General features: G+C 44.3%; 1 protein-coding gene across 4 annotated transcripts in view; it reads left to right on the plus strand.

The window, feature by feature from the left end:
- ARHGAP44 (Rho GTPase activating protein 44) overlaps nucleotides 1-25,782 on the plus strand; it is a 163,491-nt gene that overhangs the window by 61,298 nt on the left and 76,411 nt on the right. For all 4 annotated transcript variants that reach the window (XM_084863920.1, XM_084863922.1, XM_084863923.1 and 1 more), the window contains exons 2-3: nucleotides 23,671-23,710; nucleotides 24,039-24,143. In XM_084863920.1, coding sequence (XP_084720046.1) covers nucleotides 23,671-23,710; nucleotides 24,039-24,143 — 145 coding nt within the window. The remainder of the gene's footprint in view (nucleotides 1-23,670; nucleotides 23,711-24,038; nucleotides 24,144-25,782) is intronic.

Here is a 25,782-nt window from a genome sequence, read left to right on the forward strand (position 1 = left end):
GTGGTGGGAGCCTCTCCTGCCTCCTCGGCAGGACTAAGAAGCAGCGAGCTGAGTGGCAAGGGGCAGCGAGCAGGCAGGCAGTAAGGAGTGAGGGGTCCCAGACTGCTAGAGGGCGCAGGCTGGGCTGAGAGGACCTCCCCCTCCAAGGCATGAATTTTGTGCACTGGGCCTCTAGTTAATATATATCATGTGTATTACTATGCATATATAGGTAGTATTACAGTGAAGCATTGGTAGGCTTTGCATTAGAGATTTCAAAGTCATGCCTGGATAGATTGGAACCAGCAGGAAAATGCCCTGTTCTGGGACTCGAAACATCTGCAGAGAATATGAAATACATGCAGTACTCTTTAAAATTCCTCTCATAAATGTATTTACTTGGTTAACTTAGTGACATTAAGATATGTTATTTATAACTTGGTGTGTTCATAAATGTATCACATGTGGTATAAAAATGTTCTAGTGTACGTTATTTTGTAAGGCATTTTATTTTATTTTTAAAGACTTTATTTTTTTAGACAGATTTAGGTTGAGAGGCAGGTAGAGAGATTTCCCATAATGCCCTCTGTCTCCCCACATGACAGCCTCCCGTTGCAGGCTTCACTCCCCACGGTGGGCGCGTGTCCTTGCCGAAGAGGAACTCACACCCACACAGCGTGATCGCCCCGAGCCCATCATTTACCTTAGCGTCCGCTCCTGGTCGTGGGCACGGACAAATGTACATATACACATACTACATATCCATCATTATATTGTAGTATCATAGAGCATATTTTCACTGCCTTAAATTTTTCTTTATTTTTTAATTTAATTTTTTAATATATTTTATTGATTTTTTTACAGAGAGGAAGAGAGAGGGATAGAGAGTTAGAAACATCGATGAGAGAGAATCATCAATCAGCTGCCTCTTGCACACCCCCTACTGGGGATGTGCCCACAACCAAGGTACTTGCCCTTGACCAGAATCGAACCTGGGACCTTTCAGTCCGCAGGCCAATGCTCTATCCACTGAGCCAAACCTGTTTCGGCAAAATTTTCTTTATTTTTATAATGTAGTAAGATCCACGCCACATAAATGTACAATCGTAGCCATTTGTAACTGTGCAGTTCAAGGGCACTAAGCACATTCACACTCCTGTGCTACCGCCACCACCCTCTGTACATAGACCCATCCATTCATCTTACAAAACTGAAACTCTGTATCCACGAAATAATATCTCCCATTTCCCCCTTCCTCCCAGTCCCTGATAACCCATATTCACAATACACGGACCGTCTGTTGTAGAAGAATGAGAAAATTCAGTACAGCAAGGGAAGGACAGGGCACTTGGATGTATACCAGACACATGTTTGCCCCTGTCCATTCACGTGTGTAACTTTTTTACCGTGCACGCCAGTTTGTAGCTTGCCCCTTTTTGCTTGATATATCTTCAGTACTTTTGCCTATGAAATGTGCTGTTATTTTTAATACTCACATGAAAGTCCTTTCATTTAAACAGTCCCTTTGGGTTCTGGAAGAAATCTTTGGGTTTCCCCCTATAGATTCATACAGCGAAGGGCAGGACACAAAAAGTCAAGTACACACGCCGACCTTGGTGAAGCAGTGCTCTGAGGGACCTTTCTCAGAGCTTAATCTCTGTCTAAAGCCTCAGTTATTTCTGCAGGAAGAGTTCTTCCACTTAAGCTACTTTGAGAAAGGTATTCTGTATTTCTATGCTTTTAACACATATTGCCAAATTGCCTCTAAGAAAGATTCTACCGTTTAATGCAGTGTTTCCCAAACTTCTCTCATGATGAGAATCACCTGGTGGAGTTGTTAAAACACAGATTCCTGAATCCCAACTAAGAAGTGCTAAACTAGAATTTTTGGGAACATATAGGTAAAATTGTATACTTAACTAGTGCTCTAAGACAGATGTTATATACAGAGCACTAAGTTAGGTATGCAATTTTACCTATATGTTCTCAAAAATTCTAGTTTAGCACTTCTTAGTTGGGATTCAGGAATCTGTGTTTTAACAACTCCACCAGGTGATTCTCATCATGAGAGAAGTTTGGGAAACACTGGTTTAATGCTTCCAACAGCTGTGGAAGATCACACTTACTTTTTGTCTCCAGCAACCGTGGGTATTTTCTCTCTAAAGCAGGGGTCTTCAAACTACGGCCCGCGGGCCACATGCGGCCCGCAGAGGAGTCTGATCCAGCCCGCCAGGTTTTTTGGGCAGTGAGCGCAGCCGAGGTGTTACAGTAGGAATTAGTAGTTCATATAGTCCGGCCCTCCAGCTCTCTGAGGGACCGTGATCTGGCCCCCACTTTAAAAAGTTTGAGGACCCCTGCTCTAAAGAGTCAAAATAATAGGTGGGTAGCCTGGCCAGGGTGGCTCAGTGGTTGAACACCGCCCATGAACCAGGTTACAGTTCAATTCCCAGGCAGGGCACATGCCCAGGTGGTGGGCTCGATCCCCAGTGGGGGTGTGCAGGAGGCAGCCATTCAATGATTCTCTCTCATCATTGGTATTTGTCTCTCTCTCTCTCTCCCTTTCCCTTCCTCTCTGAAATCAATTATATATATATATATATATATATATATATATATATATATATATATATATATATATATATATAATTTTAAAGGACTAGGTGGGCCCTGGCTGGCTTACTCAGTGGATAGAGCATCTGCTTGCAGACTGAAGGGTCCTGGGTTTGATTCTGGTCAAGAGCACATGCCCAGGTGGTGGGCTTGGTCCCCGGTGGGGGATGTGCAGGAGGCAGCTAATCAATGACTCTCTCTCATCATTGATGTTTCTCTCTTTCTCTCCCTCTCCCTTCCTCTCTTTTAAATATATATATATTTAAAAGGAATAGGTGGGTGTGGTTTTACAAAATCAAGTTATAGTGAAGGGCTTATAATGGATAGCTATCAGCCTTCTTACCCTAATTCAACTTCTCCCTCTCCTCTTTTCTCTCTCTGTAAATAATTTTCTGTTCTGTTTCTTTCCCTGCCCACTGGCACTTCTATTAGAATTTACTTCCAGAAGTCTGTCCTAGGTTCTAATTGTTCTTTGTTCATAACATCTAATTTGTGTTTTGAGGCATCTTTTTCTTCTTGATGTCTCAGAGGAAACCGGTTAATAATGTGTTTTGCTTCTTAATGTGAGCTTTGTCTGTGCCTGAAAGCACTCAGTTCTGCTAGTGCTGCTTTGAAATACAGATTTGTCCAAACATTAGAATAACTTCACTGCTGTTTTTCCCCATTTCTCTCATGTCCGTCAATTCCCAAGAGATCATTTTCTCCTTGTTAACTGAATTCCCTTATTTTAACAGCCTTTTGTTGCCGGGTTTCTCTGCCATCGGGGACCTTCTCTCGTGCTCCTGCCCTGCACACCCTGCCCAGCCTCAGGAGTGGCTGAGCCACCTCCTAGGAGCCTTTCTCCGCCTCTCCGCTGCCTGCAGGGCGTACCCCTGCACAGCTGGGTGTCCTAGGAAGACTTTAGGGAAGACTTAAAGTTGCGGTAGTGAGTTTCAGGCGGAAGAACTATAGGGAAATTCAGGAATATTGGGATGAAATTAGTAGTAGGATGAGCTACTGTGCTCCCCATATATTGAACTAGCTATCATAATAGAATGTCCGTGTAGAACGGCTTTGGAAAGAGTTTATTTCTCTCAAAAGTAAGTCCAGTCATACCTTGTTGCTGGAGTTGGATCCATGACTCACTGACGTCAGGTCTGGCATCTCTACTGGAGAACGTGGCCAGTCCTTCCTGGTGCAGCACGGCTGCTGCCACACCTGCCATCGTGTCTGCATTCTGCATGCAACACAGGGAGATGAGAGAGCTTGACAGCTGTGCCCTGTTCCTTTTTTTTTTTCTTTTACATTTTTTTATTAAATTATTATCTGTGTACATATTTTAACATTGCCCCCCCCCTTCCCATACATTCCCTCCCTCCCCAGAGTTTTGTGTCCATTGGTTGTACTTATATGCATGTATACAAGTCCTTCGGTTGATCTATTATCTCTCCCAGATCTCCCTACCCTCCCCGCTGTAACTTGAGAGAAATCAATGAAGAAATTAAAACCATCCTGGGAACAAATGACAATGAAAACACAACAATCCAAAATCTATGGGACACAGCAAAAGCAGTTTTGAGAGGGAAGTTCATATCCCTAAAAGCCTATTGCAAAAAACAAGAAAAAATGGTAACAGCTTATCTAATGCCCTGTTCCTTTTTATCAGAAAAGCAAAGCCTCTCTAGATGCTCCTGGAGAGCACTCGGCTCTTGTCTTGGGGCCTAGACCACTGGGAGGAGAAGGATGGGGACTGTTTGCAGGGCCTTGGGGAGATAAGCTTGTTGACTCAGAGGGTGTTTCTGGAGCAGGGGTATCGGATTGAATTCTGTCCACAGTGTTTCTTAGCATGCATCAGAATCGCCCGAGAGCTACATGAAGCACACATTGCCGATCCTCACTCCCACAGTCTTCTGCTCAGATGAGCTCTGAGCTGCTGCTGATGCTCTAGGCCCAGGGACTACCCTTTGGCACATTACACGAAGGTGATGACAGCAGCGGTCACCAACCATTCGGACCTCATGGACCACCAGTGGTCCAAGGACCACTGATAACGGCCACTGATTTACAGTAACCTGATTTCCTCATTAAAAAAAAAAAAAAAAAAAAAAAAAAGGGAGGGGGTGCTGACTGGTTAGCCTCAGTGGATAGAGCATTGGCCTGAGGACTGAAGGGTTCCCAGGTTCAATTCTGGTCAAGGGCACATGCCCAGGTTTCGGATTTGGTCCCCAGTGTGGGGCACGCAGGAGGCAGCCAATCAGTGATTCTCTCTCATCATTGATGTTTGTATCTCTCTATTCCTCTCCCTCTCTAAAATCAATAATATTATATATATGTGGATGATAACACTCCCAGGCACTTCTTAAGTCATGGGTGATTTGATCAACTGTATTTTCTGTATTCCTGGTGCTGTGGCGGTTCCTACAACACAAAGCCTTGCTGACCTAGGAGGGACGCCCCTCTGAGGGCCAGCTGATTCCTAGAGCAAACACCTTGCTTGCAAGCCCACCTTCGTTGTACAAACCAGTCAATCCCGAGTCTGTACCTGCACCCACCTCCTGTCAGGCCCCTGCAGTCTGGCTGCTATCCCCTGCCCTAAATCACCCAGGACTGGGTACTGGAAAACTGGGGACCATCCTTAGAGCCCAGAGCACACCATGATTATTCAAACTGTCCGATCCTAATCTTCCCAGTTCGCTCACCTTGTTCACCCATCCTTCCTGTGCAAGCCACCACCAAGGCTGTTGCCACTTCTCCCTCCTCCTCTGCCTCCTGATGGCCTGCTGTGCTTCCCGCTGTGGCCCTGCTGGGCGTGGCGCCTCCTGACAGGAGTCTGTGACTCTGGGGTGTCCATGCAGTCGCTGGCATGTCTGCGTGGCCCCGTTATGGGACGGGTAAGGGGAGCTCCCTGTCCCCACTGGTGGCTGGTGGGAGAGAGCTTCTTGTGATATCACGAAAAAGGAATTTTCTGAGACTCGCCCAGGAGGATGAGATACTGTAGAAAGCTTTGTTTCTGTGGAATTACACCACCGAGTTTCCAAGGTCCCACGTCCCCTTGTCCCGCTGAGGAAGCCGTGTAGCTGTGGCCTCGGCAGAGCTGGACTCAGAGCCAGTGTCCGGAGTTTCGCTCCACCTTGGAGCAGTGTCCAGTCCAGCATCAGGCTAGCTTAGCTTGTGTTCCCATCCGCAGGCTATCAATCCACTGCGTGTGCGGTCCGCAGGGCCACAAGGCCCTATGGGGGACGGGGGCAGAAGCAAAGCAAAAGGAACATGAGATCCTAGAGACACACAAGTCCAGGGAAGAGCAAACTCATTGTCTGTGGGATTATGGATTCCCACAAGAAAGCCATGTGCCTACAACACAAATGCAGAGCCAAACGTTACCAGTTACGTGGACGCTGCCTGTGTGTCCCTCCCAAAGTCACCCCCCAGCTTCCTGTCCCGGAGATAATCACTGCTTAAAACTGTGTTTATAATGCACTCTTTTTATTTATCCGCATGTGCATTCTTCCCTGTTCTCCGGTGGTGTTTGGTTTTGAGTTTTCTGAAAAGGGTATAATTTACTAGTCACAGACTTGTTTGTTTGTCCCCCCCCATTCAACATTGTACTTCTGAGATTTACCCAGGTTGTTTGGGGTGCATTTTCTATCATTATTTTTATTACTGAGTGATACGTCATTATGTGAAGTATACCAGTGTTGTTTTGTGTGTTGTTTTTTTTGTCTTTTTTTGTTTTGTTTTGTTTACAAAATTCTTTTTCTTAAAAGCTGCTATGACTGTTCTGTAAGTGTCTCTGGCAAATGTGGTGCTGCAGTTTCTTAGGCTTTTTGAATGCAGGTCCAATCCATTAGTGCTAGTGAAATTAATTTAGTGAGTATAGTATAAAGTATTGGTGTGCCTCACACAGAGTAAGCATAGTTCCGTTAGAATCTATTTCATTCGGGTCCTGAGTTTCAATGTCAAACGAACGAGGTGACAACACATTGTTCTCTGTGGAGGTTCCCGTTGCTCCGTAGCTTCACCATTTGGAAAGGCCAGGTCGGTGGTGTTGCAAAACTGGTAGGTATAGAATGGTATGTCTTTGTCATTTTCATTTGTATTTTTCTGCTTATTAAAGAGGTTGACCAAGTTTTTATTTACTTGTTTATCGTTAGAATTTCCTCATTTAAGAAGTGCTAGTCTTTAGCCCATTTTTCTGTACAGTGGATGCTTTGTTGTTGTGTTTGATTTACAGGCATTCTTGGCACAGTCTGAATGTTAATCCTATGGCAATTGCATTTTCTTACATGTTTTTCCCCACTTTCTGATTTTCTTTTTACCTTTTTTTTTTTCCCAACCAGTGTAACAGAAATTGCTAACTTTCATGTAAATATATTTATTATTCTTTTGTTTTCTGGCTAATCTTAATGTTTTATTTTCAAAAGTCTTGATTCCTTGATTAGAAATATAAGTTTGGGTTTTTAAAATATATATTTTATTGATTTTTACAGAGAGGAAGGAAGAGGGATAGAGAGTTAGAAACATTGATGAGAGGGAAACATCGTCAGCTGCCTCCTGCACACCCCCTACAGGGATGTGCCCGCAACCAAGGTACATGCCCTTGACCAGAATTGAGACCCTTCAGTCCACTGAGCCAAACGGGTTAGGGCAGAAGTATGTTTTAATGTTTTGCCTTTTATATTTAAGTGTTCAATTCATTGGGACTTGGAGTTTATGCATACCAGTACTTTTGGGTAGAAACTATTTTTTTTTTTTTTTCCTCCTGGGTAAACAGTGACCCAACACTCCTTACTGAATAACTCATTTTCTCTTTCCTGCTCTTTCCCAATGTGGGGTAATGCTCGATTCTCTATCATTAAATAGGGGTTCCTTGACCCAATTCCAATGTGTGGGAAAGGGGTTTCACACAATAGCAAACAATTCCTAGGTACCAGCAGTGTGTTCAAGGGTTTAACTCAGTTCTGATGTAGTCTACCCAGAGATAGCATCAGATCCCACATGTTAAAGGTGCCGTCCTCCAAGGCTCCCTCTGCCTGGTCAAAGCCAGTCCTGAGCTCAGAGTGCTCCGGGCTCCCCATGTGGATGGCAGATTCCACCGCCCTCTGCGGGGAGTTCAGACTCGTCACAACCAGGTGTCACCTGTGCTTCTGACAAACTGCCTATAAATCTGAGCTTCTCACGACTTCCTCCTGGGGTTCAATTAATTTTCTAGAACAGCGCACAGAATTCAGAAAAGCATTTTACTTACAGTGTCTCTGGTTTATCATCAAGGCCGTAACCCGGGAGCAGCCGGATGGAAGAGATGCAGGGGACACGGTGCGGGAGGGTGCGGTGCTTCCATGCATTTCCACATGCTCACCAACCGGAAGTCCTTTGAGCCCGGGCCTTCTGGGTTTGTACGAAGGCTTCAGGACGTAGGCATGATTGATTAAGTCATCGGCCATTGACTGTCCATTCAACCTCCAGCCCCTCTCCCTTCCTGAGAGGTCAGGGCTAAGTTTGAAAGTTCCAGCCCTCTAATCACGTGGTGGTTCTCCTGGCAACCAGACCCCCTCCTTAAATGCTTCCAGTAGCCGTCTAACAAAAGACACCTTTATAGCCCTTAACACTTAGACTATTCCAATGATTTTAGGAGCTGTGAGCCATGAATTGGGAAGGAAAACCAAACATATATGAGAAATTTATTTTGGTCATCTAATGACCAAATATATATTTCTAATAAATCACTGTGAGGGAGGAACATTTTTTTCCTCTGCCTTTTTAGGTTCTTCCAGCCTGTCTTATTATTAAATGAACGATACTAAGAGAAAAAAATCACTCTCCGTTATATATGTACATATGGAAGTCCCACATATATGAGAATCAGAGACAACATCTACATGAGAGGTTCAGAGATAGAAAGTTAAATGAGGAATTTGTAACATCCTGAGCTAAAGATGAGGTAAGGTGTTTGAGACTCCAGAGAGGAGGAGGGTCATTCTTAGATCAATAAGAAGAGATGTGTAGTAAGTAGTTGTTTGCCTTATAAGTAGGTCATAAAAAGTTATTTCTGGTTGATATCTCTTATTATGGGCAAGGTCCCAAATTTCAATTCTTTAAGGGAGAAGTAAAAGTTTTTCTAGAGCTCATAGAGTCTCAATTACCTTCAGCTCAAAATAATCACATGTCAGCATACCAATATTGGGGAGCCCTGTTCTGAACCCCTTCATCATAGTATCCCAACTATGTTGTTGCCAGTGGAAGGTGGGTCTTTGTGGTGTTACCAGAAACAGCATTTTCTGGGACCCACAATGGGGAATGAGGTCTGGAAAATAAGGGCAGAAATAGGGCCACTGTCCAGCGATCCTGTGCCATATTAAAGCTTTGTCCAGTCCAGCATGCAGCTAACTTAGCTTGTGTGTCTGGCTGCAATCCATTGCTGTGCTGCGGTATCCAGGCCCCACCTGGAGCCTTTGTTTAATTCCATGGGTCATTGGCCAGGCAGCTGCTAAGGCAACATGGCCATGTAGAGAGAGTTCATAAGTGAACAGGACAAAAGAGAGGGAAAGAGGGAGAGAGAGAGAGAAGAAGGGGGAGAGAGGGAGAGAGGGAGGGAGGAAGGGAGGAAGGGAGGGGGAGGGAGAGGGAGGGAGGGAGGGAGGAAGGGAGAGAGAGAGAGAGAAAGAGAGAGAGAGACCACTCTTTATTCTTCTTCCTCAAGGTAGGGAAGAACGAGGAGCTTTTTCTGAGCTTATTTATTTGGATCCACTCCCGTTGTTTCTTGATGAGTCTAACTAATGGTTCATCAATTTTGTTTATCCTTTTAAAGAATCGCCTCTTGGCTTCATTGATTTATTTTATTTTTATTTTTTATTTTTTGCCTCTATGTCATTTATTTCTGTTCTTATTTTTATTATTCCTTCCTGCTACTTACCCTGGGCTTTTCTTGTTGTTCTCTTTCTAGTTCTTTAAGTTGTAGGGTTAAATAGTTTATTGTTGATTTTTCTTGTTTTTTGAAGTAGGCCTGTAGTGCTATGAACTTCCCTCTCAGGACTGCTTTTGCTGTGTCTCAGAGATTTTGGATTGTCGTGTGTTCATTTTTATTTGTTTATAGGAAGTTTTTATTTCTTTCTTGACCTTGTTAGTAACCCTTTCATTGTTTAATAACATGCTATTTAGTCTCCATGAATTTGAATATTTTTGGTGTTTTTATTATAGTTTATTTCTAATTTCATTTCACTGTGATCTGAGAAGATGCTTGTTATGATTTCAATCTTGAACTTATAGACTTGTTTTGTGTCCTAACAAGTGGTCTATCTTTGTGACTGATCCATGTGCACTTGAGAAGAATTATATTCTGTAACTTTGGGGTGAAATGTTCTATAAATGTCAATTAAATCCATCTGATCTAGTGTGACTTTTAGAGTTACTGTTTCCTTGTTAAGTTTTTGTCTGGAAGATCTCTCCAGTGACGATCTCTTCTTTAAAGTCCTCTAGAAGTTTTGTTTTTTAAAAAAATATAGTTAGATGTTCCTATGTTGGGTGCATATATGTTTACCAGGGTTATATCCTCTTTGGTATTATGTAATGACCTTTGTTGTCTCTTATGATAGCCTTCATTTTGAAGTCTGTTTTGTCAGATATGAGTATTGCTACTTCATTTTTTTCTTTTCTATTTGCATGGAAAAATTTTTTCCATCTTTTCACTCTCATCCTGTGTGTGTCTTTTGTTCTGCCGTGAGTCTCTTATAGACAGCATATAGTTGATACATGTTTTTATATCCATTCAGCTACCCTATGCTTTTTGATGGGAGTATTTAATTCATTTACATTTAAGGTTATTATTGTTAGGTATTTATTGCCATTTTAATTCTGTATGGCTAGGTTTCTCTCCTCTTCTCATTATAGCAGTCCCTTTAGCATTTCTTATAATGCACACTTGGTGGTGATGTACTTTTTTAGCCTTTTTTGTTGTTGTTCAGGAAGCTCTTTATTTCACTGTCTATTTTGAATGGTAGTCTTGCTGGATATAGTAATCTTGGTTTCAGATCCTTGCTTTCCATTACCTTTAGTACTTCATGCCATTCTCTTCTGGCCTGTAGAGTTTTTGATGAGAAATCAGGTGTGAGCCTTATGGGAACTCTTTTGTAGGTAATCGTTTGCTTTTCTCTTGCTGCCTTTAAGATTATCTATTTGTCTTTAATTTTGGCATTTTAATTATGTTGTGTCTGGGCATGGGCCTGTTTGCGTTCTTCTTGCTTGGAGTTCTCTGTGCCTCTTGGACTTGTGTGTGACTTTCCTTTACCAGGTTAGGGATGTTTTCTGCCATTTTTTCTTCAGACACATTCTCTATCCCTTTCTCTCTTTTTGCCTCTTGTGGCACACCTGGTATTCTAATATTGTTATGTTTCACGTTGTTGCACAGCTTCCTTAAGAAATGTCATAGTTCCTATGGCTTTTCTCATTTTGTTGAGCATCTTTACCATCTTATCTCCATTTCATTTATTTCTTCTGGAAAATTCTCTCATTCTTTTATTAGCAGGTTGTTTCTTTGTCTTCTCATTTTGGCTGTGAGAGAGTTTCTCTGTGGTCTGCATTTTTGGTCTTCATTTATCAGGCTTTTCTCCAGCAAGACTTCTGTTGATTATTTAGGAAGTTTTTCTATTTTCGTTATAATTCCAGTTTGGTCCTGGGAGCATGTCCATGCAGCATCCATTTCACTGTCATTTTTAATCTCTTTCCCCAGTAGCTTTTTCAAAATAACCAATCAACTTCCCAAGTTTCCAAGTTTTCACAGGATCCTGATAGGTCCATCCTGTCCAATGAATCTTTCCCCAGGTTAGATGTACAGGCCTCAATGGCCAAGCAACCCCGCTGGGGCCATTTGACTCTGTTGGGCATGTGCTTATCTCTGCCAGCTCCCCTCACAATCAGGTGCCAGAGCAGGCAAAGGAGGGGTTTAATCCCCTGGAGGGACAATGCTATGATCCTCTGGAGTGTGTGAAGCTGGAGCTTCCAGGTGAAGCAAACAGGCTCGTGCTGCCCAGCCTTTTAGGTTCAACAATGTCCAATTCCCTTTGCTTCCTTATTAATAACTACTATTAGTAACCATTTTTAAAAAAATATATTTTATTGATTTTGTACAGAGAGGAAGGGAGAGAGATAGAGAGTTAGAAACATCGATGAGAGAGAGTCATCGATCAGCTGCCTCTTGCACACCCCCTACTGGGGATATGCCCGCAACCAAGGTACATGCCCTTGACCGGAATCGAACCCGGGACCCTTCAGTCCCCAAGCCGACGCTCTATCCATTGAGCCAAACCGGTTCCTGCTATTAGTAACCATTTAACTACAGTTAAAATTTGTCTTCATTGGTATGGGTCCATTTCTGGGTACTATTTTCCATTTCAATTTTCAATGTGAGCATTGATATAATATTGTCTTAATTGCTCTAAGTAAGTTTTAGTATCTGGTAGTAAAGCTCCCTAGTCTTGTATTTTTTTTTTCCTAAGTCTTTACATATTTGTATAAATTTTTGGTGCAGACTGTTAACTTCATTTTTCTAAAAAATTCTTATTGGTATTTTTTATTGAAGTTGACTTTGAAGAAGAGAACTTATATCTTTATAATATTAATTCTTCTAATCCAAAAATACAATATATCTCTCAATTTATTTTGGTTAATGTCTTTAACTGATTAAAAAAATATTTCTCCATAAAGATATTATGTATTTTATTAAATTTATGCCACATTCTTTTTCTGTGTTAAATGGTCTTTTAAAATTAACTTTTCTGAGTATGTGCTGGCTATATTGATTTTGTTATATTGATTATATATCCAGCTACTTTTCTAAACTTTCATTGTTTTGTTTTAAATATACTTTTATTTATTTCAGAGAGGAAGGGAGAGAGAGAGATATTAATGATGAGAGAGAATTATCAGTGGGTTGCCTTCTGCATGCCTCACAGTGGGAATTGAGCAAGCATCACAGGCATGTGCCCTGACCAAGAATCGAACCCTGGATCTTTCAGTCCGCAGGCCGACACTCTATCCACAGAGCCAAGCCAGTTAGGGCTAAGTTCTTCCTTTTCAGTTTTTACATATTTTATTACAGAAGCTTACCTGGCGGGATAGACAGTGATAGGCATTGTTGTCTTATTTTTAATTATAAAGGGGATATTTTAAATATGTTTCTGTTATGAATAATTTTTATAGGTATTTTTTTTTTAATCAGTGTAAGGATTTTACTTATTTTTCTTTTTCTCATGAGCAGACATTGCATTTTATTAAATATTTTGTCTGCAATTTTTTGAGATAGTTATGATTTTCCCTGTAAGCTGCCAATGTAATGAACTACACTTGCACATTTCTGATGTGAAATCACTCCTGCATTCCAACAGTTAATGTAACTTGTTCATAGTGTGCTAACTTATTTTGTTTGGGATGTTTATTTCATTGTTATTATGTAAGACTGATTTATAATTTTCCTTGTCTAGTTTCAGTATCAAGAAATAGTTGTTTCTTAGAATGAGTTGTAGTTTGTTGCTTCTTTTTGCATTCTTTTTGGGAGTTTGTATAATGTTTGGAAATGTTTGGAAAGAAACATTTCTTGGAAATTTGTAAAACATCTTGTTCTTCTGTTTTCTTTGTGGAAAGATGTTTAATTACTAGTTTAATTTCTATAATGTTTATAGGACTATTTAGACTTCCTATTTATTCTTAAGTCAGTTTTTGCTTGCTTTATTTTTTTAGCTACTTGAACATTTTGTCTGAGTTTTCAAATAAAGTTTATAACTTTTATTTATCTTTTTAATTTCTGCGCAATTGTTTATCTACTTTTTTTTTTTCTGATTTTTTCCCTTGGTAAATCTTATAGAGGTTTGCCACTCCGTTAGTCTTTTCAAAGAATTAACTTTGACTTTGTTGATTCTATTATATGACATTTTTGGGTATTTTACTAATCTCTTCCCTTTTTAAATTTTCTTTTCATTTAAGTTTATTCTGCTTATACTTATTCTAAATATTTGCAGTCTCCTTTTCCAATATAAGCATTTTAGGCTTCTGTATTTTTAAGTGTCACTTTGCTATCTAACAAGTTTGATATGCAAGTATTTTCATTGTTTTTCAATTCTAAGTATTTTAAATTTCTGAACAGTTATTTTTGACCTATGTGCAATTTAAAATGTTTTAAAGTTCGTCATTTTTTAAATCCTCACCCCAGGGTATGGTTGTTTTTGTTCTTTTTTTAAATTGATTTATATAGAGAGACAGTTATACTAGAGACCTGGGGCATGAAATTCATGCATGGGGGGGTGGGGGGTGTGTCTCTCAGCCCAGCCTGCATCCTCTCCAATCTGGGACCTCTCGAGGGATGTCTCAGTGCCCTCTCACAATCCAGGACTGCTGGCTCTCAACTGCTCACCTGCCTGCCTCCTGATTGCCCCTAACCGCTTCTGCCTGCCAGCCTGATCACCCCCTCACCACTCCCATGCCAGCCTGATTGATGCCTAACTGGTTCCCTGCCATCCTGTTTGCCACCAACTTCCCTCCTCTGCCAGCCTGATAATCCCTAACTGCCCTCCCCTGCAGCATTGATCATCTTCAACTGCCCTCCCTTACAGGCCTGGTCCCTCTCAACTGCTTTCCCTTGCAGGCCATCTTGTGGTGACCATCTTGTGTCCACATGGGGTCAGACATCTTTGACCATATGGGGCAGCCATATTGTGTGTCAGAGTAATGGTCAATCTTCATATTACTCTTTTATTAGATAGGATAGAGGCCTGGTGCTTGGGTGGGGGCCAGCTGGTTTGCCCTGAAGGGTGTCCCTGATCAGGGTGGGGGTTCCGTTGGGGCATGGGGCAGCCTGAATGAGGTTCCTGTGGTGATTTGCAGGCCAGCCACACCCCCTGGCAACCCAAGCAGAGGCCCTGGTATTTGGAATTTATTTACCTTCTACAATTAAAACTTTGTAGCCTAGAGCAGAGCCAAGCCTCCTGCTTGCTCCATGCAGCAGCCATTTCTTTTGAGGTTTGTGTATCTTCTATAATTGAAACTTTGTAGCTTTAAGCAGAGGCCTGGACTGGCCAGGGTGTGTGGAAAGCTTTGCTTCTATCATTGCCAGGGGCAACCCTAGCCCCCTGCTCTTTCCAGCTCCATGGCTGCCGCCATTTCTGGTTGGATTTGTTTACCTTTTATAATTGAAACTTTGGCTTAGGCCACAATGGCAGGAAGAAAGCTTGGCTTCCTCCATCGCCTGGGAAACCCAAGCCTCCCTCCTGCTCTCTGTGGCTGTAGCCATCTTGGTTGGGTTTATTTGCATACTCGCTCTGATTGGCTGGTGGGCCTGGCTGGTGGGTATAGTGGAGTGATGGTTAATTTGCATATTACTCTTTTATTAGGTAGGATTCCAACCTAAATTGTAGTTAGAGAACATCATCTGATGTTTCTTAAGTTGTGCTTTATCCTGTATAATCCTATATAATAAAAGCATAACATTCTAATTATACCAGAGGTCCTTCCAGATGACCTTCCAGACCATGCCGGAGCTGTGAGGGCTGAGGCAGAGGTGGCCGCTGTTGAGGGCAGGGTCCGAGGCCATGATGGTTGGTGGCCGAGGACAGTGGGGGCCAGGGCAGAGGCAGCTACCGTGGTTCTGGGGTTCAAGCCCCTTGCACTAATTTTGTGCATCATGCCTCTAGTGTGATAATAAATGTTTATTTTTTTTAGCTCATAATGTTTGGGGTAATTTGTTACACAGCATTAGATAGCTAATAGAAGGTGTGACAGACTTATCTCACCAAATCTGTAGGTATAAAAGGCTAATATGCAGAATATCTCCTTGTGAGTGTGACCAGGAAATTGGGAGTTTGATCGCTTGCTATGATGTGTGCTGACCACGAGGGGGCGGCGCAGAACAAAGGAAGGCTCCGGCTGGCAGCTGGCAGGTGGGGAAGGAAGGCCCTGGCCAGCAGCCAGAAGGCCCCAATCAGCGCTGATCTCTGGCCAGGCCTAGGGACCCTACTCTTGCACACATTTCATGCATCAGGCCTCTAGTAGGCTAATAAGTGATTAATTTTTGAAAATGGATTCTTGCATGCATGAGAAGAATTTATATTCTCTTATGATTAGATTTAGGTTCTCGTGTATTTCTATTTAAAAAAATCCAGTTAACTGTTGCTTTCAAATCCTCTATATCTTTACTAACTTTTTTTTTTTTTAAAGAATTTTTAAAAATTCTCACCTGAGGACATGCTCATTTATTTTAGACAGGGGAAGGGAGGGAGGGAAGAAAAGAAAGACAAGCATTGATAGGTTACCTTCCCATTCATGCGCTGGCTGGGAATTGAATCTGAAACCTCAGTATGTGCCCTGACCTGGAATCGAACCTGCAAACTTTCAGTATTTAGGATGGCACTCCAACCATTGAGCCACACCATCCCAGACTTCACTAATATTTTTTGCTTTACTTTTCATTAATCGAAAGAGAAATGATGACATCTGTCAGATTTTATATGTCCAATTTTGTGATTCTTATCACATATACCCAAGTTCAAAATTCTCAGAGCTTTTCAACAAGTTAAACTTTTCTATCATTATACTGTAATCCTCTCTCTCATGTCTTTATTAGTTTGTGGTTTGTTTTCTGCCTCAGAGTCTATTTTGGGCAATATTAATATAATAATAAATAGAAATAGCCTGTTATGTGTTTTATCTATTTTTATCTCTAATGTTTCTGATTGTTTATGCTTTAAGTACAGTTCTTTTTAAAAAATCTTTATTGTTGAAAGTATTATATTTATCCCCTTCCCCCCCCTTTGACCTCTTGTATCCCACCCCCACACCCCGCCCCAGGCCTTCACCATCCTATTGTCAGTGTCCATCGGTTATGCATAATGCATACAAGTTCTTTGGTTAGGTACAGTTCTTATAACTAGTGCAGAGCTAGCCTTTTTTAATTTTTAAGCTTTTTTAAAATTATCAAATGAGGCTATGTTTTTATTGATTAGAGAGAGAAATATTGATGTGAGAGAGAAACAGCAATTGGTTGCCTCCTGTACACCCCCAACTAGGATTAAACCTGAAACCTAGGTATGTGCTCTTACCAGGAACCAAGCTCCAGACAGCTGAGCCATCTGGCCGGGGCTATTGTTAGCTTTTAACTGGCACATTTAGTCCATTTTTATTAGTGATACTAAAGGATTCGAGCACTCATGGGGTCCCTCAGCCTGACCTGAGCCCTCTCCCAATCTGAGACCCCTGAGGGGATGTTGGACTGCTGGTTCTGCCCTCATAGTCGTTTTGTCTTTTAGTTGTAGTTTTGGTGCGGTTGTGAGAGGCAGCACATACAGGTGTATACCTTATGTCACCATCTTGGTTTCCTCCCATGTTCTTTCTTTCATAGATTTTCTCTATTATTATTTTTGTTTTAAATTTATTAATCTCTGCCATTTATGATTTTCTTCTTTCTGCTTGCTTTGGAATTAATATTTTTTTCAGTTGTTATAGTAAGAGATTACTTTTTTTAATAACTTTTTTCCTAATGTATGGGGTTAGTCTATAAATTTTCCTCTTAGCACTGCTTTGACTATGTCCAATATTTTTTAAATATCGTATTTTATTTTTATTCATGCTAGTAATTTTATTTCTCTTGTGATTTTCTGTTTGTTCCATGGATTATTTATACTTTTATTTTCGTTTCTACTTATCTATTATTTATAGGAGAATATACTGCATATGATTTCAGTTCTTTCAAATTAGTTGAGATTTGCTTTATGAACACAGATATTTTCTATCTTGGTATGTGAACTGGGATATAATGCATATTCTGCTAGTGTTGGATGGATTATTCTATAAATATCAATTAAATTCTGTTGTGTTCTCACATATTTTTGCTGACATTTAAAAAAAAATAGCTCGTCTATCAATAGTTGACAAAGGGGATGTTGAAGTCTCTCTGATTGTGGATTTCTCTATTTTTCCTTTTAATTCTATCAGTTTTGCAGCTTTGTTGTTTAGTGCATACACATTTAAGGCATATATTCTTGGTGAATTGTTTTTTTTATCATTATATTATGGTTTTCTCTGATCTTTTTTTTTTTTTTGTCTATTTTATCTGATAATTAGTTTTGCCACTTCTGTTTTCTTTTGATTAATGTTTACAGGATGCTTTTCATATCCTTTTACTTTCAACCTACCTATATCACATTTGAGGTAAGATTCTCATAGATAGCATATTTATAATCCACTCTGAAAATCTCTATTTTTAATTGCCATATGTAGACCATTTCCATCTAATGTTATTATGGATATATTAAGGCTTGTGTCTGCCATTTTACCTTTTGTTTTATATTTGTTCTTTTTGTTTTTTTATTGCTTTGTGGTGGTTTTTTTGTTTTTTCTCTTTATTTCCTTTCTATGGTTAGTTTCCCTTTTGATTTATCTATAATGTTTATAAGTGTATCTCTGTGTAACATTTTTAATAGAAGCTCTAGGTATTACATTACCTATTCATAACTTATCACAGTCTATTGGTATCATTATTTTACCAATTTGAGTGAAATCTATCAAAATTCTTCCCCAATTATGATAGAATTACTAAATTTTCCTCTACGTACATTTAGAACCACATCACACAGTGTTACAAGAGCTGCTTCAACATTCAAATGTAATTTAGAAAACTCAAGAGGAGAAAGACTTGTATTTACAACTTTTGCTCATCATGTTCTTTTTTTCTTTCTGATATTTCAAGGTTCTTTTCTTTTTTTTTTTTTTTTTTTATTAAATCAATCTTTATTGTTCATATTATTACAAAGGTTCCTCTTTTCTTCCCCCCTCCACCAGGTTCCCACCCCACCCTCTGCCCCCTCCCCATCCCCCATTGTCCTCATCCATAGGTGCACAGTTTATGTTCAGTCTCTTCCTCCCTCCCTTTCCCCGATAGTAAATCCCTTTTCAGATAGTAAATCTGTTACTTAGCATTTTCTCATATCAATAATACCTCCACATGCCCAATGATACACTTCACACAAAAGACATTTCCAAATAGGTCAACCAGCCTCATCCAGGCCCCACCCAAGGCACTCACAGATCAGCACCCCAGCGCTATACTAACTCAACACATCCAGATCTAAGCCTTCATCACTTGATTCAGCAGACCCTCAAGTTCCCGCAAAAGTTTCCAGCCATGTCTGAGAGGCAGCTGTGGGCAGGTACAGGCGAGGAGCGAGCTGTTTCGGGCCTGGCTGCTCCGGGCCTGGCCTCTGTTGCTCTGGTTCGTTCCACAACCAGCTGCTCCGGGTCTGGTCACTGCCGCTCCCGACCTAGTTGCTCTGGACTTGGCTGTTGCTGCTACAGGCCTGGCCGCACCCGACCCGGCTGCTCTGGGACCGGTTGCTCCGGTCCTGGCCGCTCCGGGCCTGGTCGCTCCCAGCCTGACAGCCGCTGCTCCGGGCCTGGCTGCTCCCAGCCTGGCAGCCATTGCTCCTGGCCTGGCCGCACCAGACCCGGCTGCTCCGGGCCTGGCCGCTCCCAGCCTGGCAGCTGCTGCTCCGGATCTGGCCGCTCCCAGCCTGGCAGCCGCTGCTCCGGGCCTGGCCGCCCCAGACCCGGCTGCTCCGGGCCTTACCGCTCCCAGCCTGGCAGCCGCTGCTCCTGGCCTGGCCGCACCAGACCCGGCTGCTCCGGGCCTGGCCGCTCCCAGCCTGGCAGCCGCTGCTCCGGGCCTGGCCACACCAGACCCGGCTGCTCCGGGCCTGGCCGCTCCCAGCCTGGCAGCCGCTGCTCCGGGCCTGGCCGCACCAGACCCAGCTGCTCCGGACCTGGCTGCTCCCAGCCTGGCAGCTGCTGCTCCGGGCCTGGCCGCTCCCAGCCTGGCAGCCGCTGCTCCAGGCCTGGCCACACCAGACCCAGCTGCTCCGGGCCTGGCCGCTCCCAGCCTGGCCGCCGCTGCTCCGGGCCTGGCCGCACCCGACCCGGCTGCTCCGAGCCTGGCCGCTCCCAGCCTGGATGCTCCGTGCTTGGCTACTGCTGTTCTGGGCCTAGCTGCTCCCAACCCGGCTGCTCTGGGCCGGGCTTCTCCGGGCCCAGCCACTCCGTGTCTGGGTGTTCCTGGAATGGCCACCCTGGGCTTGGCCGCCTCTGCCTCAGGCCTGGCTGCCACTGCCCCAGATCTGGCTGCTCCAGTGCTGGCCGTTGATGCTCTTGTTCTGGCTGCTGCTGCTCTGGGGCCTGGCCACTGCTGCTCCAGGCCCAGCTGCCACTGCCTTGTGCCTGGCCACTCTAGGCCTGGTCGCCGCTGTTCCAACATTCTGTCCCTTTTTTCTCTTTTTTTTTTTTCTTTTTTTAAAAAAACAAACAAAACGCATTTATGTTGCAATGTTGGCTGGTGCGTTGAGTTCTGACGTAGTCTTTGATTTTTCAAGATCTTCTTTGTATTCTTTCTTAAGTAATTTTACTATCATTTGCTCTCACTTGATTTCTTCACATTGAGAACTTCTTTGGTTTCTTCCTCCTTGTCCTGGGAGCTCAGCAGGTTGGCCTGTGGCACCCCTTTGTTCTGCGCGGGCTCCCGCGCTGCTCCAGTCTGTTGCCGGGGTCGGCGCCGCCCAGGAAGTAGCCCCCGTCCTTGGCTCCGTTGCCAGCGCTCAGCAGTCGAAGGCTCAGGGGCACCCCCCCCACTGGGGGCCCCGTCGCCCGGCTCCTTGCTGGCGCCCGGCTGGCCGGTGTCCGGCAGGGGCTCCTGCTCCTCGTGGCGTTCCTCCAGTCTGGAGCTTTCTTTCTTCCTCCCACTAGGGGAGTCCAGGATCAGAGTCAACAGACTGTCCTCTGCGCACAGTGTGCGCGACTCCGGGGGCTCGGCCTTTCGCCGCGCTCCCAGGACTCCACCTCACAGCTCCGTCTCCCCCTGCCGGAGCCTGGGTCCCCAGGGACTGGCCCAGACCTGGAGTTCGTGGCGGTCTGGACTGAGGCTCAGAGCTGCCGCCGGAGGCTTTGTTTCTTCCGGCTAGGGTAATCCAGCATCAGAGTCAACATTCAGTCCTCTGCGCGCCATGTGCGCGCGACTCCGGGGGCCCTGCATTTCGCCGTCCCCCGGGATTGTCTCCCCCTGCCGGAGCCTGGGTCCCCAGGGTCTGGCACATAACTTGGGGCTCAGCGCTGCCGGTTCGGGGGTTCAGCCCAGGCTGGGGGTTCTATTTCCTTCCTGCTAGGGAACGCCAGGCAGCACCCAGCCCTCTCCTCCTCTCCGGCTGCGACCTCTCCGCGCGCGCGTGCGTGCGAGCGCGCCGCATGTCTCCGTACCTTAGGCTTTTTTTCAGCTCCTCTGATTTTCCTTCTGGTTTTCTCCCTCCTTCCTATTGTAGAGTTTTCAGTCAGTCGACTACCTGTAGCTCTGGGCAATGTCCACTCTACATTTTAGTTGTATTCCCTTGAAATTGTTGTGAGCTGCTGCGGCTAGGTGTATACCCGAGCAGCCATCTTGGATCCTCCTCAAGGTTCTTTTCTTAACTAATTTTTTTTAGATACCTTTCTTTAGACAACTGATAACAATTTTATTCTGTTTTTCTTTAACTTGGAATATCTTGATTTCTTCTTCATCTCGGAAGAATATTTTCACTGGGGATAGGATTCTAGATTGAGATTTTTTCTTTCAGCACTTGAAAAATAGTGTGCTACTTTCTTCTCTTCTACATGATTTCTCAAAAGAAATATAATTCTAAGTGTTCCTTCCATTTGTGAGGAGTAATTAATTTCTCACTAGTGTCAAAATTGCCTTTGTCTTAGTTTATAGAAGTTTAACTATGAGTTTCGGTGAGAATTTTTTTTGTGTTTATCCTGCTAAGGGTTGCTCAGCATCTTCAGTAGGTAGGTTTATGTGTTTTACCAAATTTGCAAAAATTTCAGCCATTATTTCTTTGAATATTTTTTCAGCAATGTCTTTTTTATTCTCTTTTTCTGATGACATAAATATTTAGTCTTCTTTTATAGGTCTAGAGGTCCCTGAAATTTTATTTTTATTTGGTTCTTGGTTTCGCCTGTTTTTGCTCTGTTGTTCAGATCAGGACATTTTTTATTGTGCTTCCTTTCAGTTCATTGATTCTTTCCTTTGCCCCCTCTGGTCTGCAGTTGAACGCATCTACTGGGTTTTTTAATTTTACATCATTGCGATTTTCAGATGTAAAATTTTCATTTCTTCTTCTTTTATGAGACTTGCTATTTTTATTTGTGTGAAGCATATTAATACTTGCTCATTGAAGCATTTACATACTGAATACTTTAGTCTTTGTCAGATAATTTTAACATTTCTGCCATCCCTGATGTTGACATTTATTGTTTATCGTTTTTTATTCAATTTGAGATTTTCCGGTTGTTGGTATAATGAGTAATTTTTTACTGAAACCTGGACATTGTATTATATTATGAGACACTGGGCCTTACTTAAACTTTCTCTTTAGCTGGCTTTACTCAAAGCCAGCAGAGGGAGGCAGAATTTTTCTCTGTTACTGCCAAGTGGGAATAAAAATCTAGGTCCTCTACTTGGCCTTCTTGTCCCCATTCCCCCAAGAGTGGGGTGCTCCCCATTATTGCTGGGTGGGAGTAGGAATTCTGGCTCCCCTTAGGCCTTCACTGATACCTCCCTGGCTGGGAGGGGGGTGTGCCTCAGTATTGCTCCCCTTGGCTCTCATTGACACCAGGGAAGAGGGTGGCCTGGTTCCTGCTGGGCTGTGGTGGAAGCCCTGACTTTCCACTGGGCCTCCCCAGGAAGAGGGGATGCTTCGCTACCACCAATGAAGGTGGATGTCCAGGCTGCCCATGTGGTTCCCATTGTCACTGCCCAGCAGGGACCCGTGTCCCAGTTCCATATTTATTTCCTGGCACTGATACCTGGCTGTGGGGAGGGAGGTGGGATGGGTGCCTGGGGAGGGTGGCTCCTCCCTGCACCCTGCTCAGCCTTTGCCTGTGTGGGTGGGCCAGGAAAACGGACTTTTCTGTAGTCTTTGGCTGAGCGAGCGGTTATCGCCTATAAATAACGCACTAGGGAAGTTACAGAGACCAGGCTTTGGGTGGGTCGTTGTGTCCGCACCCTTTGGTGTTTCAGGTCGCAGCCTCCTGAGCTCCAAGTTTGGAACAAAGGAAGCAAAAAAATTCCCACCATCCATTCCTTGGGTCCAGAGATTCCTAGCCCGTCCGCCTGTCCTCCACCTGCAGTTTTCTTACGTTTGTTTTGTATGTAGTGCCCTGGGATTTGTTTGTACTTAGTGAGAGGAGTAGGTGAGATGTGATTACTCCGTATTCCCAGAGGCAGAAGTCCTGTCACTCACGGATTTTTTAATACATCATTCTTCAATATTTTATACGTGTGTTACACTCTTTGATGAGATCAGTCTCTCTCTGCATACTCTAGTGCTGATTTGTGTTCCTGTGAATTGGCATTGGGTGTGAGTGTGAGAGAGTTGAGTGTGGGGAGGAGAGGAAGAGCACACCTGTGTGGACATCTCTCGCCTGAGCCTTCCCTCCGAGCATCTCCGGGCGCTGAATAAGAAGTGCTGTTCTCCAAAGACTTATGTCTCCCTCTGTCCTGAGGCCGGGGCTGCCCACAGAGCTGGTCCACGTTCTATCCCTGAAAATCTCAAGGTCGAGCCCCGCATTGGCAGGGGAGGGGGGAAAGGGGAGGAGGGCGCGGCACAGGTCTCTGTGTCAGCATTGTGTGTGTCACCGGGACACTGTGCTGTGTCTGTGTTGGCAGTTGTTTTTGTTGGAGGGATCAGCGGGAGAACCCGCTCAATTCTGTTCCCTCAAAAACAGGACTGGGAAGACAAAAAGTGTGTTTGTTTCATTCACCCAGGTGGCAGTCTGTAGCAGGAAACTCTGCAGAGTATGTTTGCAATTACAAGAGTATGTTAAGTTGCTGGTCAACTTCTGTGTTATCGATGTTTTCTCTTATAAATTATTGCTCCTATTGTCTCTACTTTCCTCATCTCTCCATGAGAGGACATAGTGGGGAGGAAGTATGAGAACATGGTCTTCGTTTGTTTATTTGGCTGATGGCTTTCTCTTATAAGTACCGCGCGCTAACCGATTGTGCCACTGGAGCTCCTTGGCTGATGGCTTTCTCATTTTTCTCTTTAGGGCAGAAAAGACTGAAGTTCTGAGTGAAGACCTCCTTCAGGTGAGACTGTCCTACCAATCAGAGCAGGCGCTCCCCAGTGTGTGTCACCGTGAGCTGCCCCCACCAGGTCCGTGGGGAGACACTGTCCTGTGCAGCAGTCCCCGGCATTCTGGTTGCCAGCTTGGGTGAGATTTTTAGGAGCCATTGGAAGTCATTTCCTTGTACGCTTAGCAGTGGCCTCATCCCTGAGACCAGGCCCCTTCCAGTCCTGCGGAGGGGGGTGTCTCCCGGCAGTGCCCTCTCTGCAGAAGCACACCCTGATCCAGACCCAGGACCCACCCCCCCCGACCTAGCCCGCCCCCCGTGACGCCACCCCGTCTGTGTGCAGGTGGAGAAGCGCCTGGAGCTGGTGAAGCAGGTTTCGCACAGCACGCACAAGAAGCTCACCGCGTGTCTCCAGGGCCAGCAAGGCGCCGAGGCCGACAAGCGCTCCGTAAGTGCCCTGAAGCCACGGGCAGGGTCAGGTTTGCCTGCTCATGACAGGGTCCCTCTGATGACAGGGCTCCCTTCGATGACAGAGTCCCATTCTTATGGCTGTGTTTCCTATCACCGTTCATACAGTCACTTCTGTGTCTGAGAATCGACCTCCGGGGTAGCTCCTGTGTGACGGCCCCTCCCTGCCCTTGAACCCCACCTGGAGCATCCTCTGCCCTCACCAGGCAAGGTTGCCAATTTCTCCCCGTGTCCTCCCTGTCAGGGCAGCCGAGAGGCTTGAGATCCCACATTTAGGGGCTTTACGCTTGCTCTTAGCCCTGCTGCAGCTCCTTCACAGGTTCTACTGCCTCAATAGTGTCCTAAGATCTCCTGGGAAAAGTTATACTGTTTTGGGAGGGTACACGTGACCTAGAAAGGTCCTGGAAAACAGTTTTTGCTGTAAGGAAACAATGAAGAGAGCGTGCTAAAGGAAAGTGCTCTTCTGTCTGTGGCTAGCCCTCATTAGTAATAAGGCGCTGCATCATGTGATCTCACTGGGTAGTCCTAGTCCAGTGGTCGGCAAACTCATTAGTCAGCAGAGCCAAATATCAACAGTACAAGATTGACATTTCTTTTGAGAGCCAAATTTTTTAAACTTAAACTTCTTCTAACGCCACATCTTCAAAATAGACTCGCCCAAGCCGTGGTATCTTGTGGAAGAGCCACACTCAAGGGGCCAAAGAGCCACATGTGGCTTGCGAGCCAAGGTTTGCCGACCACTGTCGGTGCAGGCTCACTTCACTTCCGAGACCCCCGCCTTCTTTTCTCCACCAGATTAAAATATATTCTTAGATGGGATATGCAATCTAGGAGGTTTATTTTTCTTTCCTTAAATTTACAATCAACATGTTTGGTGGCTATTTTTTTTTTTAATCCTCACTGGGTTATTTTTAAATTTATTTTAGGGGAGGGGTTAACAGAGAGAAACATTGACATGAAAAGGAAACATTGATTGGCTGCCTCCCTTACACACCCTGACAAGGGATCCAACTGGAAAGCTGGGCATGTGCCCTGACCGGGAATCAAACCCACAAGCTTTAGGTGAATAGGACAACCCTCCAACCAACGGGGCCTCACCGGCCAGGGCTGTTGGAGTTTTTTCTGACCTGGAGTTACTGTTGACTTTCGTTTCCTGGTGGTCCCCCAGAGCACCCTGCACATACCCCTGTGTCGGGCTCATTTCCATTGATTGCCATGGAGCACGCCTGCCTCGCCCTTCATCCCCTCTCCTGCTGCAGATGGGACCCGTTCCACGTTCTGTCCATCATTCCTTTTCTTCCCAGCCCGGTTCTATCTTTCCTCATCTCCCCAGCAAGAATCACTCACGTGTGGTATAAGTAAAATGTCCGCAACTTTGAAAAACGTCCAGCAGGGATTTCAGCGAGGGGAAGCTGGACAGTCAAAGGGAGAGTTTGCAAAATTGCTTCGGGCATGAAACCCTTTAACCACAGAAACCTCCGAGTGAGTCTCAGGTGCAGTTTTGGTGGGAGCCGGCAGCCAGCCTGCCTGTCGCCCACCTCCTTTGTTTTGTTCCAAGAAGCACTGTTTGTGAAATCATGCATCCACAACGCAGTGTCTGGGTATCATGAGTTGCCTCC

Source organism: Pipistrellus hanaki (assembly GCF_964339955.1).
Source record: "Pipistrellus hanaki genome assembly, chromosome: 16".
Classification (NCBI taxonomy): domain Eukaryota; kingdom Metazoa; phylum Chordata; class Mammalia; order Chiroptera; family Vespertilionidae; genus Pipistrellus; species Pipistrellus hanaki.